Below are 14540 nucleotides of genomic sequence, written 5' to 3'. Positions count from 1 at the left end.
GTAAAAAGAACTCTTTTGTTTTGAGACTAGCTAGTCGCTATGGTTTGCGGGCTTCTCTCTCTGGTCTCACTTCGAGTCCTTCTAGAAGTAAAAAAAGGAAATGCTTATTCAACTACGGCACTGTCGGACAACCGACCGGATAACTTTCTTACCCTGTAAAATATTTCTACAGAAACTGCACCGGACCTACTTCAATTTAGTAAGGTTTCTCTTTGACGTATCCACGGTTTCCGCTTTTTCCAGGTGAAGAGTGCACAATTGAGGGAGCTCTGACTTTCTTTCCTTTCCCAATGAAATGATTCTACGAGAAAGCACCTTCTGGCGCCTCGCTCACACCAATGCGCGACTAAGGCCGTACTTTTATAGATATGAATAAATCCGGATGGTCTCCCGTGAACTAATAGGAAGTACAATCAAGAAGGCAAGACAGCCAATGCTATCCTCTAGAAAAAGCTATGCCACCCACTGCTCACAGTAAGGAGTAGGAATCTTCAACCCAGAAGGGCGTGCAGGAGGTATCTGGCGGCTATGGAAGCCCCAGTCACTACACTAGAATATTCAATGCCAATGCAAGCAAGAAATCACTAACGGATGAATGGGAGATTTTCTCCGCTATATAACGAACGAAAATACGAATGTTAGGAAGTTATATAAAGTACGAGAGCCGCCCTTTCTCTTTAAATTCCCTTTATTCATCGAGGGTTTTTGGGCTCCTCAACTTCGACTGGAAAGAACTTTCAACCGAGCCCGCGCTGTAGATTTCTCTCTTCATGCGACGAACATGAAATCATCAATTGTTGAATTGAGAGTGTCGACAGATCTTTCGACTCTTCAATTGCAGCGACAATATACTCGTACTTCTCGGGCAAACGTTTTCTAATTTGATCACTTTCTTCTCATCAAAAAGCCACGTCAGAAGGGACTCTTCAAAAAGGATTAAAAAAGAGAGTAAATGCTCGTCAATTACCAACTCAATAAAATAAGTGGTTCTTTTTCAAAGAGCAGTTGGGTTAGTCGAGTTACATTTCAGGATTTCGGGCAAGTGGTGGAATTGAGAGATCGATTTTTCAATGATCAGCAAAGAGGAAAATCGAACTTTTCAGGAATTAGCTCAAATGATTTATTATGTGTGGAAAACTATTCCTTTCATCCACGAGTTGCACACTAGTTTAGAAGTAAGTAAGATTCAGGAGGTGATCATAAAGGATTAGTAAGATAGCTTAAAAGCTGGTACACCCAGTCTTTAATGTTTCGCAATTGAAGAAAAGGGTGGGGGAAGGTGTACAAGTCCTATCTGACATGCCGATTGTGGGGAAAGATGGAGAATAACTAGTGCAACCTGAAGCTATTTTAGAGAGGAAAATGAAACAGAAAGGAAATGAGTATACAGTGAAAATATCGATGTATACAGATGGACCGGGTTTCACAGATATGGTTATTCAGGTGTACCGATATGAGGCGGGTTCTTCTACTCCATAAACTTTTGAAGTGGATCTTTTCGTGGAAAGTAAAGAGGATTTCCAGGCGTAACCGAGTTCCTTGCCTTGCTTGCTTGCATTCCTGTACTTCCTCAAGGTTAACATCTTCGAAGCCAAGCTGACTGAATGAAATACCGCAGTTCACTCTGACTCCGGTTCGGTACCTACTCTATATCTGAAGATTAACCACAGCGTAATGCCTTACCGCTTTACACCTTGCTTTGAGTTCGATCCGCCTATTCACTTCACTGAATTGACTAAGTCAATCTCAAACCCTTATTATGTCAATCTAAACTGAGTCCTATCTAGCCTAGCTCTATAATGGAGAGAATGCCCTTACTTGGAATCTCAAGCATTCTTCTTCACTTGCATCAAGATCAAAGAGCTTATTCGATGCCATCTGAATTACTTCCCTAAGAAAGAGGTTAATTATAGTGTGAACGCTTCTTGCGCCACAAGAAGTGATTTCGACATGAAACCTGCGACAACTTTTTGTGAAGGAAATGAACTGAAAGCTGCTAGGCACTTTTGGTGTCCCAGCCACAAGTTAGATGTGAAGGCATGTAAGTGCAAACAAATGTGGCACACACCGCACTACAGTCTAGGCATATGTGGACCAAATAAGCTGAAGGAAATAAACAGAAAGTAACATTTCATCTGGATGCGCAGTACCTGATCCACAATTTGTTCAACAGCGTCATCAGAAAGAAACAGATCTGATTCATTCAGAATAGCTGGTCGGATACTGGAATCTACTATTCAAAATCAAATTAGAGGCGAAAGAAAGTACAATCTTAATTACTCGATTATCTCTGTTTCCTCAGCTCTTCCCTACTCGGCTTCCTTGATTGCCTTTAGCTCAGACAGCAGACTCTTTCGCCTATAGCTGACGATTTAGGGGGAAGTTTGATAAGAAAGTTGTTCCGCGTACTATGAGTTTACTAGACTAGCTACTGTAAATTGCTATTCTAGCACATGTGCTTCTAATAACAGTCAATTAGAAAGCACTTTCTATAATGATAATTTGATATGAGAATATCATAGTAGCTCTAATAAGATCTTATCATGCTAGGGCTTCTGCTACTGGTTCAGATGCGGGAAGATGTCTGGCTTAAAAAGGGTACAGGTACTACAGGAAAAATGACTACCTACCGACCCCTCGACCTATTGAAGTAGCGCTCACTCGCAGCCCAACAGTTCCTTCGCTTACACCCTAATCTTAATAGCCCAGCCTCCAAGAGAAGAAATAGCACCAACCGCAACAATGGTAGCTAGAATCGATACAATGGTAGCTAGTTTCAGGGAAGCTGCTTCAATGGAAGTTGGATTGCTTAGTTTTGCTTTTGAGTTCGATTTGAACTAGTTTCCAAGGATCTACACTGGGCTAACTTGAATCTGTTTACTTGACTTCTATTTGAAACTACTCCTCATCCTAGGTTAAATGATTTGGTGTTGTTCAAAGAAATGCTTCAAATTCGTTTGGTTTAGGGTCGATCCCAATAGCCTGAGTTCTTTACCGTGAACCAGCTATTCCTTCTTATTGATGCACTGTGAAAGCACAATCCCTTTTCTGACTTTGTCTAATCCCTAGGAAAAAGGCCAGTCTCAGGTCAACAAATCCTATCCTAGTCAGACTGACTTTGCAGCAGATTCCATGGCATCGGACGCATAGGCATTCATTCTCTCACAATCATCTGACTCCGAACCTTGATTTGCTACGGGATATGACCTAAAATGAAAAGCATTTACCTGTGGGTTGCCAGCTTCCTTCAAAAGAGCTTCTTCTTCGTCCTCTATCTTGACAAACCAGCTCATTAGTAACCAAATTAAGGATAATATATGCATGCATCCCATAGGGTATCAGTGACACCGAGCCCAATCGCACCGCTGCTACAACTCTCATTTCGAATGACTTCTCCAGTAGGCGATTGCCACCAAACAATGACTACACTACCTCAATCACAACCGGTTCCCACAGATAGTATTACCTGAGGTAGATCATTTTTCCCTCTGCTTTTCACCCATTACTAAAGGGTTAATTTATCTGGATGAGGTTCCATTCTTGTTTTGCTAAACGACATAAGAAAAGCTCTTATCAACCAGATAGTATAAACATAAGTTCAAGTATGAAACCTGGAAGCTAAAACACTAGCATTTCATAGAACCACACTATACTTTACCACCACAGGGAAGAACTATACCACCACAGGTAAGACTTGACTTTTATTGTATAATAGAAGGGATTCAAAATAGAATGGTATTAGTATAATAGTGCGTTGCTTTACGGTAGTACACGAGTGAAATTGGTTACGGTGGTACACCTGTGAAATATATAAATGTTATGGTTGTACACGAGTTCCTTATAGGTGTTTAAGACCGATTACGTCGGTTACACGAGCGGTAGTACAGCGAAAATGTTTTTCAATTTCACTTAGCTTGGTTACAAGCCTGGTAGGTACTACAGCGGAAATACAGTTGGTTTCACGTTAATTAGGTTATCTTGGTGGCAAACAAGTGCCTGGTAGGTTAGGTACTACGACTGAAATGGTTTATGATGGCACATACAGTACATTTAAGCTTTAGTACGTGGGCCTACTGTGGTATTGGATGTATTGGTTGTTGCCGAGTCTATGCTCGACCGCGCTCCCTCTCAGAATAGAGATCACGTTTCCCTTTACCCACCCAGAATCTGAAGTGAGTGTGGAATCTATTCTGCCTATTGGCAGATGGCTCTCTATTATCTTTCTCTTATTAATGGGTCCCCATTATATTAATAAATATGAGTGTCAGGCTTGCTGTACTGAATCTCTTTATAGTCTACCTGTCAAGCCCAAGATAAGGGCTGGGCTGGGTTTATTATTCCACTATGGAGATGAGGATTTAGCCATAACTTGACAGCTTCTTTAGAATTCGAATTATTGAACAGAACTCGATCACCCGAGGAAAGCGAATAGAGCTAGTTGCCAAGGTAGCTGGGTTACGAGATATCCCACCGCCTGTGAAGAATAGGAAGAGCCATGCATGCCTTTCTTGGCCACTTCACCGGGCGCTTATGAGCCGATTTCACTAGCTTTAAAGAGTGGCACAAACAACGAAATAGTCCTTTTGGATTGAGCATTTTAGGAAGATTCAATAAGCTTTTTTTTTTCAACTATTCAGTCATATCTTTTGATAGGAAGTTCTAAATCGGGGGATATACAGTAAGACTCAAAGGATCCAAATTCGTCTTTCTTTCTTTTTTAGAATTCCTACAGCAACGTTATACTTCTTTTATACGATCTTCCATACGAATCCGGTGCGGGTAAGAGTGCTTACTTAAAGCTTAGTAAGGTTATTTCAATCTCTTTATTTAGCATCCAGAGAAGTAATGTTCTTCGAGGAGTAAAGTAACTTATTCATCTAAAAGAAAAGACCTAGTATAGATTAAAGATATAGCAGCCTCCCTATAATTATGATTTTATTTTAAGTATCACACTCTCGTTGATTCAGACCATACGCCGGCTCCATAGTTCAAGTAGTTACCAGTAGTTCTCTCGGGCACAAATAATGCACTTACAGACTAATTAAATATAAAGGAGAAGAGGGGTCTGGGTATGGGGATTGCTTGGTCCTATGCTAGCTGAGACAGGTAAGCGGCGCTATTTCAAGCTTTGGATAGATGAGTGATGAGTCAGTCTGGTTCGAGAAGATCCGTCATTGTGTAATAGGTTATCTTTAGGAAAAAGAACTAGACATATATGTTTCAGCCAGCTCTGACCTAGCCCAAATGGAGCTACTTACTCGTTGATTGGAAATCCAATCTTCCAAATTCAGACCAGGCGGTATGGATGGGAGTCTAGCACAGTGGTAGAGCGGTAGCGGGACCGAAGCATGAGCCTTATAAAAGCTAGGATTCGAAGTCAAATGTTCAAGAAAAGACGGACGGAAGGTGATAGAGTTACCTTGCTTCCTAAGTAGCCCTCTTTCTCCACAACAAAACTAAAAACAAACAATGAAAATGACTTGAATATTGAATTCCACTCAGAATACTACAGATACCAAGGATTAGCATACAGGCGGGGTGCCTGCTCTTGGGCCAAGCGAAAGAACATCACATTCATCTCTAAGTGGATCACTTTTCCTAATCGCATAACCAAAGCAAAGAAGAGCCATTGTCTCCACTCACATGCAATAAAGTTGAAACAAAAGGCTCTCACGCGCACACACATGAAATTCTTTGATTTTCATTTCAAGATTGGAAAGTAAGGGTCGGTCTTCCGTTAGCCCTTCGCCCTAAGCCTCGCTCTAATCAATAAGGCGAAGAAGACCTAAGAGCTGGTTCCGAGAAAGAGACCTTTAGGTCAGCTTCCTAGGCAAATTGCAGTTCATATACGAAAGAAATGGATTCGATTCTTGCGTAAGATTGACTGGAAAGTCTGTAATATCACATGACTATGCTTTGTCTGCAATATGATTATGCTTTCTCTGTCTGCCATCTAGTGGTAATTTCCCTATTCCTTACTAAAGGAGCGAGCTCTAGTTAGATACTTCTTTCTTTTTTTCCCGAGCTGATAGCAGTCTGTAAACGTCAATCTCCCACTTCACTTGTTGTGAAATAGATCAAGCCAAAACGAAGCATTGGCCCCGACCCCATTCTCGCTTAGATAAACTCCCTCTCCCTGCTGACTTGTTCTGAGATCGGGCGATGGGCCTAGAGCTGGTGGTGGTGAGTATGACTAATCGAGCTCCTCAATTGCCGAATTCTTGATTCGGTGGGAACCTTACCGCTGCGCGCCTTAACCATCGATTTATGTACATCAAGCAGATTAATAAGAAAGTACTTCTAACTACTTCCTCAGGCAAGAAAGTAACCCTGCGCTTTCTTCATCGAGCCTACCTTTGCGTAGAGTTGTGAGCCTAGTAGTCAACCATCTTGGGTTCTGTGGGGAAGGAAGTCCAATTCAATCATCAGGTAGTAGAAGAAGCTTGCTAGCGAGGGATTCTTTCTCTTCTGTCTCAACGTAAGGTGGATGATGTCGGGTACCTTCTTATATCTACCCATAGGGCTCACAAATATGTGAAAGCTATGAAAGCTACTTTACCGAGTTCCCCGATTCTAATTCCAACTTTTACCTACAAACATACTTCCCTGCCAGCAAATCAAAAAAAATATCACTTTCCCAAATGGAAGAAGGGCAAGGAACCTCTTAGTACCAAGCGGGCTACCAATTAGTTGATTTCTTTCCCAGCCATTTAAATGAAATTAGTTGATACTCCCGAATCACTTCTTTTGATCTTGTGTGATTAGACTTGCCTGAACGAAGACCAAGGATGACAAATGCCCTTTGGCGTAGGGGGCTGTTCACCTTTTCTTTTGAAACTTAGCTAGAAAGATAAACTCAAGACTCTAGTAAAGGCAAACGGGGCTCCCAGGACGTCTGGCTGAATGCTTGGCCTCCTGCGCCAGCTGCATAACCTTTCGGGTGAGTCCCATCACTCTTCTTTGACCTACTTCTCTTATTCCGGATCTGGATCTGAGTCTCCAGCTCTATCCTTGATGTCTATATATATGTCTGGCTACTCCTCTATCCTGGAGGTCTAGAATGCTGTCTACTGCTCTATAATTCCTAAGACTATTTATTACTTTCCCTTCAACTAATCGGCAACAGGAAGCTAGTATAGTTTGCTTTCTCTCATAGCCGTGGATCCTATTCTCTGCATTCTTTTTATTTCAGATCATCAATCAATCAACACTTCTCCATAGAGAAATGGTACCACGGATCAGCAGCAGGGATGAGATGGGGAGTTCTAGTAGTCAGCTGGTTCTCTGTCTTCATGAGGAACTTTAAAGCAATACTTTGAAGAGGCTACCGATACAAAGATAGAAGGATGTCCATACAGTGGAAAATACATCAAGAATGTCAAAACAAAGGAAAGATGATTATCTTATAGGAAGACTTCTTTCAATGAATACTCCAAAGCATATTCTCTTGATTTCTTCACTGGCACCCTTATCCAACCTGCTGCCCCCTGTTACTACGAACTTGTTTTCATCTGGCAGATAAGCTTTTGAGAAGAGACCACTTTGATAACGAGCTTTCGGGTTGCCGTATTGATACCGCCCTTCGGGGGAACAGGAGAATAGCATGCACGGGAGAAGGATTTAGGGAAAGGTACCCACCTTTTAACGGGAGAAAGGCCAGGTCATCAGAGCAAGCATAGTTTACTGGGCGAAGCAATCATCTCGTTTTCCCCTCCCTTTTTGGGACTCTCTACGCGAATGTTGATGGCGGCTTTCACCACAGGATTGTGTCCCGTATAGATCTGATAACAAGTTTCTAGCTGACAATACGAATAAGCTCTACTGCCTTTAGCTTCTAACTCACCATCTCAGCTACTAGTAATAACATTGCCAAGGTGACCCTTAACAATTATTTCACTTATTTCTAGTTTAAGAAGGACCTTGTGCGCGGTTCACGACTCCCGGTGCTTAGAGATGCGGTTCACTACAGCAGTGGTAAGAAAAGCAAGAAAACAGGTATCAAGAGATGGAAGTGAAAGAAGAACTGTTGATCGACCGGTGGTTTGGGTCTTGCCTTTTAGGATTCGGATTCAGTTCAGTCAGATTGGATGGTAGGAAAGTAAGGATAAGCAGAAGAAGCAGCGAGATAAAGCAAACAGGATGCAGGTTTTGGAAAGAAGGAACAATCCTCGTCCATTTGCTTCTCCTTGCTGGAACAGAAAAAAGATGGGAGTTGGCGCACCTATCGATCAAGCTACTTTTGTTGAACATCCGGGGGAATCCTACTTTTTTCACACGAAAGTCTACCGAGGGAAAAGGGGGTTTATTCCTCTTGTCGGTATAGGCTCTTTTCTCATTAAGGTTTGGTCCCCATTTAACCAATATATAAATATAGAAGAATGGAGTTCGGGATGCCCTGCTACGAAGTACGAGCATGCGGATAGCTAGTTAGGAAGACGAAGAGATAGTTTCCGACCATGCCTTGGTCGTAATTAGGAATGTACTGGATTCAGCTGTGATTCCTTCTTTTCATCGAAGGATGATCATACGATCAATCGAACTAGCCGCCGTTGTCCGGTCAGGGTAAGCATATCAAGTAAGTTAGCTATGGATAGCATCACGTAAGAATGGAAGGTTCTACCCTCAGATTGCTCGGTTTAAAGTAAAGGGGGATGCCGGATTTGGGCTTTGCTAAAGATACCGCTTCAATATGTCATTTCCGAAACCGAGGAGCACACCGCTGGGAGGACAACTCAAGCACCAAAGACAAAGGTATCGCTCGTGGGTCGTAGTCATCGCTCGGATAAGGGCTAGGAATCACTCTTCATCCTCTAAGGGCTCTTCTCCGTCTATAACTCAAAGTCCATCTGTCTCTCGTGGAAGCGCTTTCGAGTGCCTAGAAGATCCAGCAAACGGAGGTGCCAATGCTGTCCCAAGACCATATCACGGTAGGTAGCTGCTTTAAAGAGGTTGGGAGACAGACTGTTGAACAATCTTCTTGTTGTTTTCTCCGACCTAGAGCACTCTTTTTTTCAATCGTACGAAGAAACTCCGTTCAAAACCCTGCTATCACTCCTATGAGACGGCTAACTCCCAACTCCCGATACATTCTTTAGAGTCGACCAAAGGAAAGGAGTCGTTGGTTTGGAGATATTTTCTTTGTTCCTCAACAATTTGCTCTATCCCTTTTTTCACTTAGTTTAGTTGGAATGGAAAGAGAACTTCCTTCAGCCTTTTTGTTGCCTGGTTCGGTCTCTCTGAGTGGAATAAGTGGCAACAAAAATTTCCTGAGTGATGAAGGTCGAAACTGAAGATCGAATCAAGCGGAGTCTGGATTCCTATGACTGAATTTACCATAAAATTGGACGGAAAAACAACTACAAAGATCACAAGAAACCCAGCTCAAAGTGAATGGAGAGAGAACCCCATTCTACATGTCAATACCGACAACAATGAAATTTATAGTATATTATATAGTCGATCCGTCGACTTTCTAAATTGTGAGGGTTCAAGTCAAGTCCCTCTATCCCCAATAAAAAGCCCATTTTACTTCCTAACTATTGTACCAACCTCTATTTTTCATTAATGGTTCAAACAAGATTCACTATCTTTCTTATTCTACTCTTTCACAAACGGATCCGAACTTACTTCTTTGGATCTTATCCCATTCATACAAATGAACATATTATAGTATAGGCAAGTAATCCCTATTATTAAGTAAGTCATTCACAATCCATATCATTATCCTGACATTTACTAAGTCCAATTTTAGAAGACTTTTTTCTTTTTTAGTCCCTTTAATTGACATAGATACAAGTACGTACTCTACTAGGATGATGCACAATAAATGGTCAGGATAGCTCAGTTGGTAGAGCAGAGGACTGAAAATCCTCGTGTCACCAGTTCAAATCTGGTTCCTGGCACAGAAAAAAGGATCTACCGAATAGGTATTGATAAAAATTACTCGAGATGGATTGGGATACATATTCTAGAATAATATAGAAGGAGTATTATTTTTTCATCTAAGTAGATAAATCTCTAAATAGAGACACTTCTTTTTCTTTAGGGACTCGGGTTATTTTCTTTATGGTACAGAAGGAGGTGAGATTAGGTTCCCTTTTCTTCATTTTTTCATTTCTTATTCTGCTATTCCGAATATTTTTATATTCTTGCTTATCTTATCTTACTTTCCTAGTTGTTCTAAGTAATGCGCGCGGTACAAAGTTCGTGGTAGGGAACTTCTTTGAGTCATCGTATTTTTCTGTTTATACGAAGGAAATGAATATGTGATTTTCAAAATTGGAGAATCGAAATGAAGCCCTTTTTTGCTCAGTCTATCTGGACCCTTTTGTATAAATATTTCACATTTCGAATGCAAGTTTGAAAGATTGCCCTGCTCTTTCTTTTTCTGCACAAAAGAGCCCTTCCTAATTCACTAATTTGTAGGAAGATACTGGACTTTTGGATTTGAAAAAAGTTTCAGAAGATATGTCTAAAGTAGACGGTGATTGATAGAGCAATTCTTGCTCGTAAGTTCCAGTATGAGTACTGCGCCGAACATAAAGCTTGTGACTGGTAGTATCGATTTCTCTTTTGAGATAGAGTTCGATCCTCAACTATTTCTCGCGATATCTTCTTACGAAGTTTTGTTAGGGCATCTATAACCGCCTCCGGTTTAGGTGGACAGCCCGGCAAGTAGACATCCACAGGAATTCACTTATCGACTCCCCGAACAGTACTATAGGAATCCGTACTGAACATTCCCCCTGTAATACTACAAGCTCCCATAGCAATGACGTATTTTGGTTCAGGCATTTGCTCATATAATCTCACTAAAGAAGGAGCCATTTTCATTGTTACCGTACCGGCTGTGAAAATTAGGTTTAGGTCCGCTTGCCTAGGACTTGATCTTCTTGGTACCAATCCATAATGATCAAAGTCGAATCGCAAGCCTGAAGCAAATTCAATGAAACAACAACAGGTACCATATAGAATAGAAGGGGCCATAAACAGGAGAGTCTTGACCAATTCGAAAGATCATTTGGTGTAGTTGAAATAACGGAATTGGAAGTTGTTCGGTCAAGTATAGGAAATTAATATAAGAATGAATAACTTTCTCAATTTTCTTGGAATCTTTTATTTATCTTAATATTCATTCCATTCAGGCCATTCCAATGCTCGCAAGCAAGCACGAAAAAGCTTCTATTTCTAAACGGAAACGCCCAATACATCGAAACTCATTACCCATGGATAAAGCAAAGCCAGTCGAGAAAAAAAAAGAAAACAAACATGGTTTAGCGGATTCGGAATTGTAACCAAGCATCCTGGGTTCTATACCCGATTCAACACTAGAGCATGCAGCCGATCCTGGATACAGAACTATAGAAAGTGTGCAGTGAGGGATCTTTATTGGTAGCCAGTCTTTCACTTCCGCCTCTCCACTCCCATGCCTTTCTTGGTCGGACCAACCCAACCGGCGATTTCCGACAAGTCTTTCTGCTTAGAGCAAGAAGCGGAACAAAAAAAAATAAAGCTTTCTTTATTTTCATTTATGGATAACCAATCCATTTTCAAATATAGTTGGGAGATTTTACCCAAGAAATGGGTACATAAAATGAAAAGATCGGAACATGGGAATAGATCTTATACCAATACTGACTACCCATTTCCATTGTTGTGCTTTCTAAAATGGCATACCTATACAAGGGTTCAAGTTTCGATCGATATTTGCGGAGTGGATCATCCCTCTCGAAAACGAAGATTTGAAGTTGTCCATAATTTACTGAGTACTCGGTATAACTCACGCATTCGTGTACAAACAAGTGCGGACGAAGTAACACGAATATCTCCGGTAGTCAGTCCATTTCCATCAGCCGGCCGGTGGGAGCGAGAAGTATGGGATATGTCTGGTGTTTCTTCCATCAATCATCCGGATTTACGCCGTATATCAACTGATTATGGTTTCGAGGGTCATCCATTACGAAAAGACTTTCCTCTGAGTGGATATGTGGAAGTACGCTATGATGATCCAGAGAAACGTGTGGTTTCTGAACCCATTGAGATGACCCAAGAATTTCGCTATTTTGATTTTGCTAGTCCTTGGGAACAGCGTAGCGACGGATAATTCCGAATCTACATAGGTCTAGTCCAGGGGACAAATCAATAGGAAATGCTATTTGCTTCTTATCTTAAGAAGAAGAACTTTTTTGAAATGAAAGAGCGGGCGTCGGATATCATTTCTTCAAATAAGGAAGAAGAAGTGTTATCGAAGGATTTCCTTCCATTCTTCCTAGTATGGAAGAAGTCAAGAAAAAGTACTGCGTCTCGATCTATACGAAAGGGCACAGGTTTTTTCTTTCGGTTTCATTGATAGCAGAAGAGTACGCTAGCTAGCGGAGCCTTAAAACGCTTGCTTGCGCCCCACCCCTACGGAAACTATTGCCTATGCTTGCTGCTCGCTCAGTGTCAGTAGAAGGGAAGAAAAGATGGTCACTCCTTTTAGGAACATGGCGAGCCTTACTTACGACTGTTGCACTTCACTCGCAGCTCGTTCATTCACTTGCTCATGAACTCGCAGCTTCGCCAGAAGCGACTAGTCGCCTCCTTTCCTCCGCCGAAAGATGCTTAGCCAGAAGCGACGAAGGAGGGGAGCTGGGGAAGGCCGACGATGGCAATGAGGGGGAAGCTGTCGTAGAAGCTTTGCCCCTTGCTTTACAGAAATTGTTATGAACTTACTAAATGACCTTATTTATTCTCCCGGAACGCTAGCAAATCTAATAGTTCCATCTGCTCTTCTTAACTTAAGAACGAAGGCCGCCATCCTCCTTATTCAGGAACCCTTTGTTTGAGGAGGGCGTATCCCAGGGAAGGGGAGAGTGGCCGAGCGGTCAAAAGCGACAGACTGTAAATCTGTTGAAGGTTTTCTACGTAGGTTCGAATCCTGCCTCTCCCACTTGTTGTAGACTTAAGAGAAGAGAAAGTAGGCATTTGAGAATAGGTCATGTCACGGTTTATGTGTGAGAAAAGTCTTTGGGTAAGCTAGTAGGTAGAGTAGAAATAAGTCAAGGGTTTTTTGGTCTAAAGATTAGTAGTTCCTCGGTCGGTTGCTATGCAATCATGAAATTCGATTAACCGATAATCAAAAGCAAAGGTCTATAATCTATACAGAGTAGGAGCCGTTGCATTGGATTTGATAGGAGGATATGTGGATACTGGTGATGTAGGATACCTTTTCATTTCTTCGAAGATGTTTTCAACATCGAAAACAGTTTACGTCAAATTGGACTATTTTAGCAAATAAATAGAATAGGCTTTTTAGGCTTGTGCATCCGGTGGAATAGACTGTTGTTACAAGGCAAGAAAAGAGTACTCTGAGTAGGTATGGTTGTCCCGTGCCAGCAGTAGTTTCTTCCCTAAAACGGTACTAGTGGAATGCCTAGAAACAGCCAAGCCATCCGAGTAAGAAAAGAGGGATCCTTCTTGTATGTCCTCGAGAGGAGCCTCTAATGACCTCCCCCTTCTCGAAAGATATGTAGAAACAGAAAATGGAATAGAAGAGGAGAGCAGCATGTTTCTCCGGTATCTATATTACAGCAATTGTTCGCCGTTTCCACTGCGGCCCACTTTAATGAAGAAGGGCAGTGAACTACTTTGAATTTGGGAAAACTATTTGGCAACCTTGTCATACCTGATATAGGGCACCTATTAATCTAATTATATAAATATATCGACTACAGACGGAAGAAAGCGGGTTCGGCTGTATTGTATCGATCTTGACCGAAGGGTAGGGGTCTTTAACTTAATTCGTAAGAGGAAAACGACTGTCTTTTTCCATTGGAAATGGGATTCAAAATGGCCACACCCAAAAAGTAACATACACGACAATTCTATAATTCTTCGTCCTTTTTCTTGAGATAACGCGGAAAACTATCTTTTTGCTATGCCGTATGATTTGATACTTGCCAACACGGAATAGAGACTCGCACTTGAGAACTTTTAGGAGTGGTTCTAATGTTAGTCAGATTGACTTCTTCCTAACGCGACGAGCAGATCAGAAGTATTTCAAGGATTGTAAGGGTGATACCTGGAGAGAGTGTAGCAACCCAACATAGATTTGGAGTACTCTATCTTAGTATTAAGAGATGGAAGAGAAGGAGCAAGGGAGCCTAGGATTAGGTGGTGGAATTGGAAAGGGGATAAGCAAGTTATGTTTAAAGAGAAAATAATTAATGAGACGGAGTGGAAGTTAGGTGAGGATGCTAACTCAATGTAGAATGAGATGGCTCATTGTATCACGTCAGTGGCAAAAGAAGTTTTAGGTGAATCGAGAGGAAACAGACTGACCGAACAAAAAGAAACCTTTCATCTTTCTATTATATATATAAATATGAGGAGTCTATATATATAAATATGACTATGGGACCTTTTCTCGATAAATGCTTTTTTTTTCTCGTTTAGTACTTTACTTGTGTAAACTCTCTCTTTTTCTTTTCTTAGAGAAGCGCAGGATTCCCTTTCTTCCCGGAACACTAATACAATCGCACTTTCTTCCTTGTCCCGCT

At 41.4% G+C, this 14540-nt stretch overlaps 1 protein-coding gene and 2 non-coding genes across 4 annotated transcripts in view; 2 read left to right on the top strand and 1 right to left on the bottom strand.

Moving 5' to 3' along the window:
• Nucleotides 1–14540, bottom strand: part of LOC136518546 (uncharacterized) — a 39302-nt gene that overhangs the window by 6835 nt on the left and 17927 nt on the right. The window contains exon 8 of one of the 2 annotated variants that reach the window (XM_066512225.1): nt 3228–3275. The exons of the other annotated variant lie outside the window; for it this stretch is intronic. Coding sequence (XP_066368322.1) covers nt 3228–3275 — 48 coding nt within the window. The remainder of the gene's footprint in view (nt 1–3227; nt 3276–14540) is intronic. 2 annotated transcript variants of the gene reach the window in all.
• On the top strand, nt 9830–9902 carry TRNAF-GAA (transfer RNA phenylalanine (anticodon GAA)). Its single transcript has one exon. It is a non-coding gene; the product is annotated as a tRNA-Phe (tRNA).
• TRNAY-GUA (transfer RNA tyrosine (anticodon GUA)) lies at nt 12849–12931 on the top strand. The gene has a single exon. It is a non-coding gene; the product is annotated as a tRNA-Tyr (tRNA).

The sequence above is a fragment of the Miscanthus floridulus genome, chromosome 2 (assembly GCF_019320115.1).
Source record: "Miscanthus floridulus cultivar M001 chromosome 2, ASM1932011v1, whole genome shotgun sequence".
NCBI lineage: Eukaryota > Viridiplantae > Streptophyta > Magnoliopsida > Poales > Poaceae > Miscanthus > Miscanthus floridulus.
This window is presented reverse-complemented; position numbering and strand designations above follow the sequence as displayed.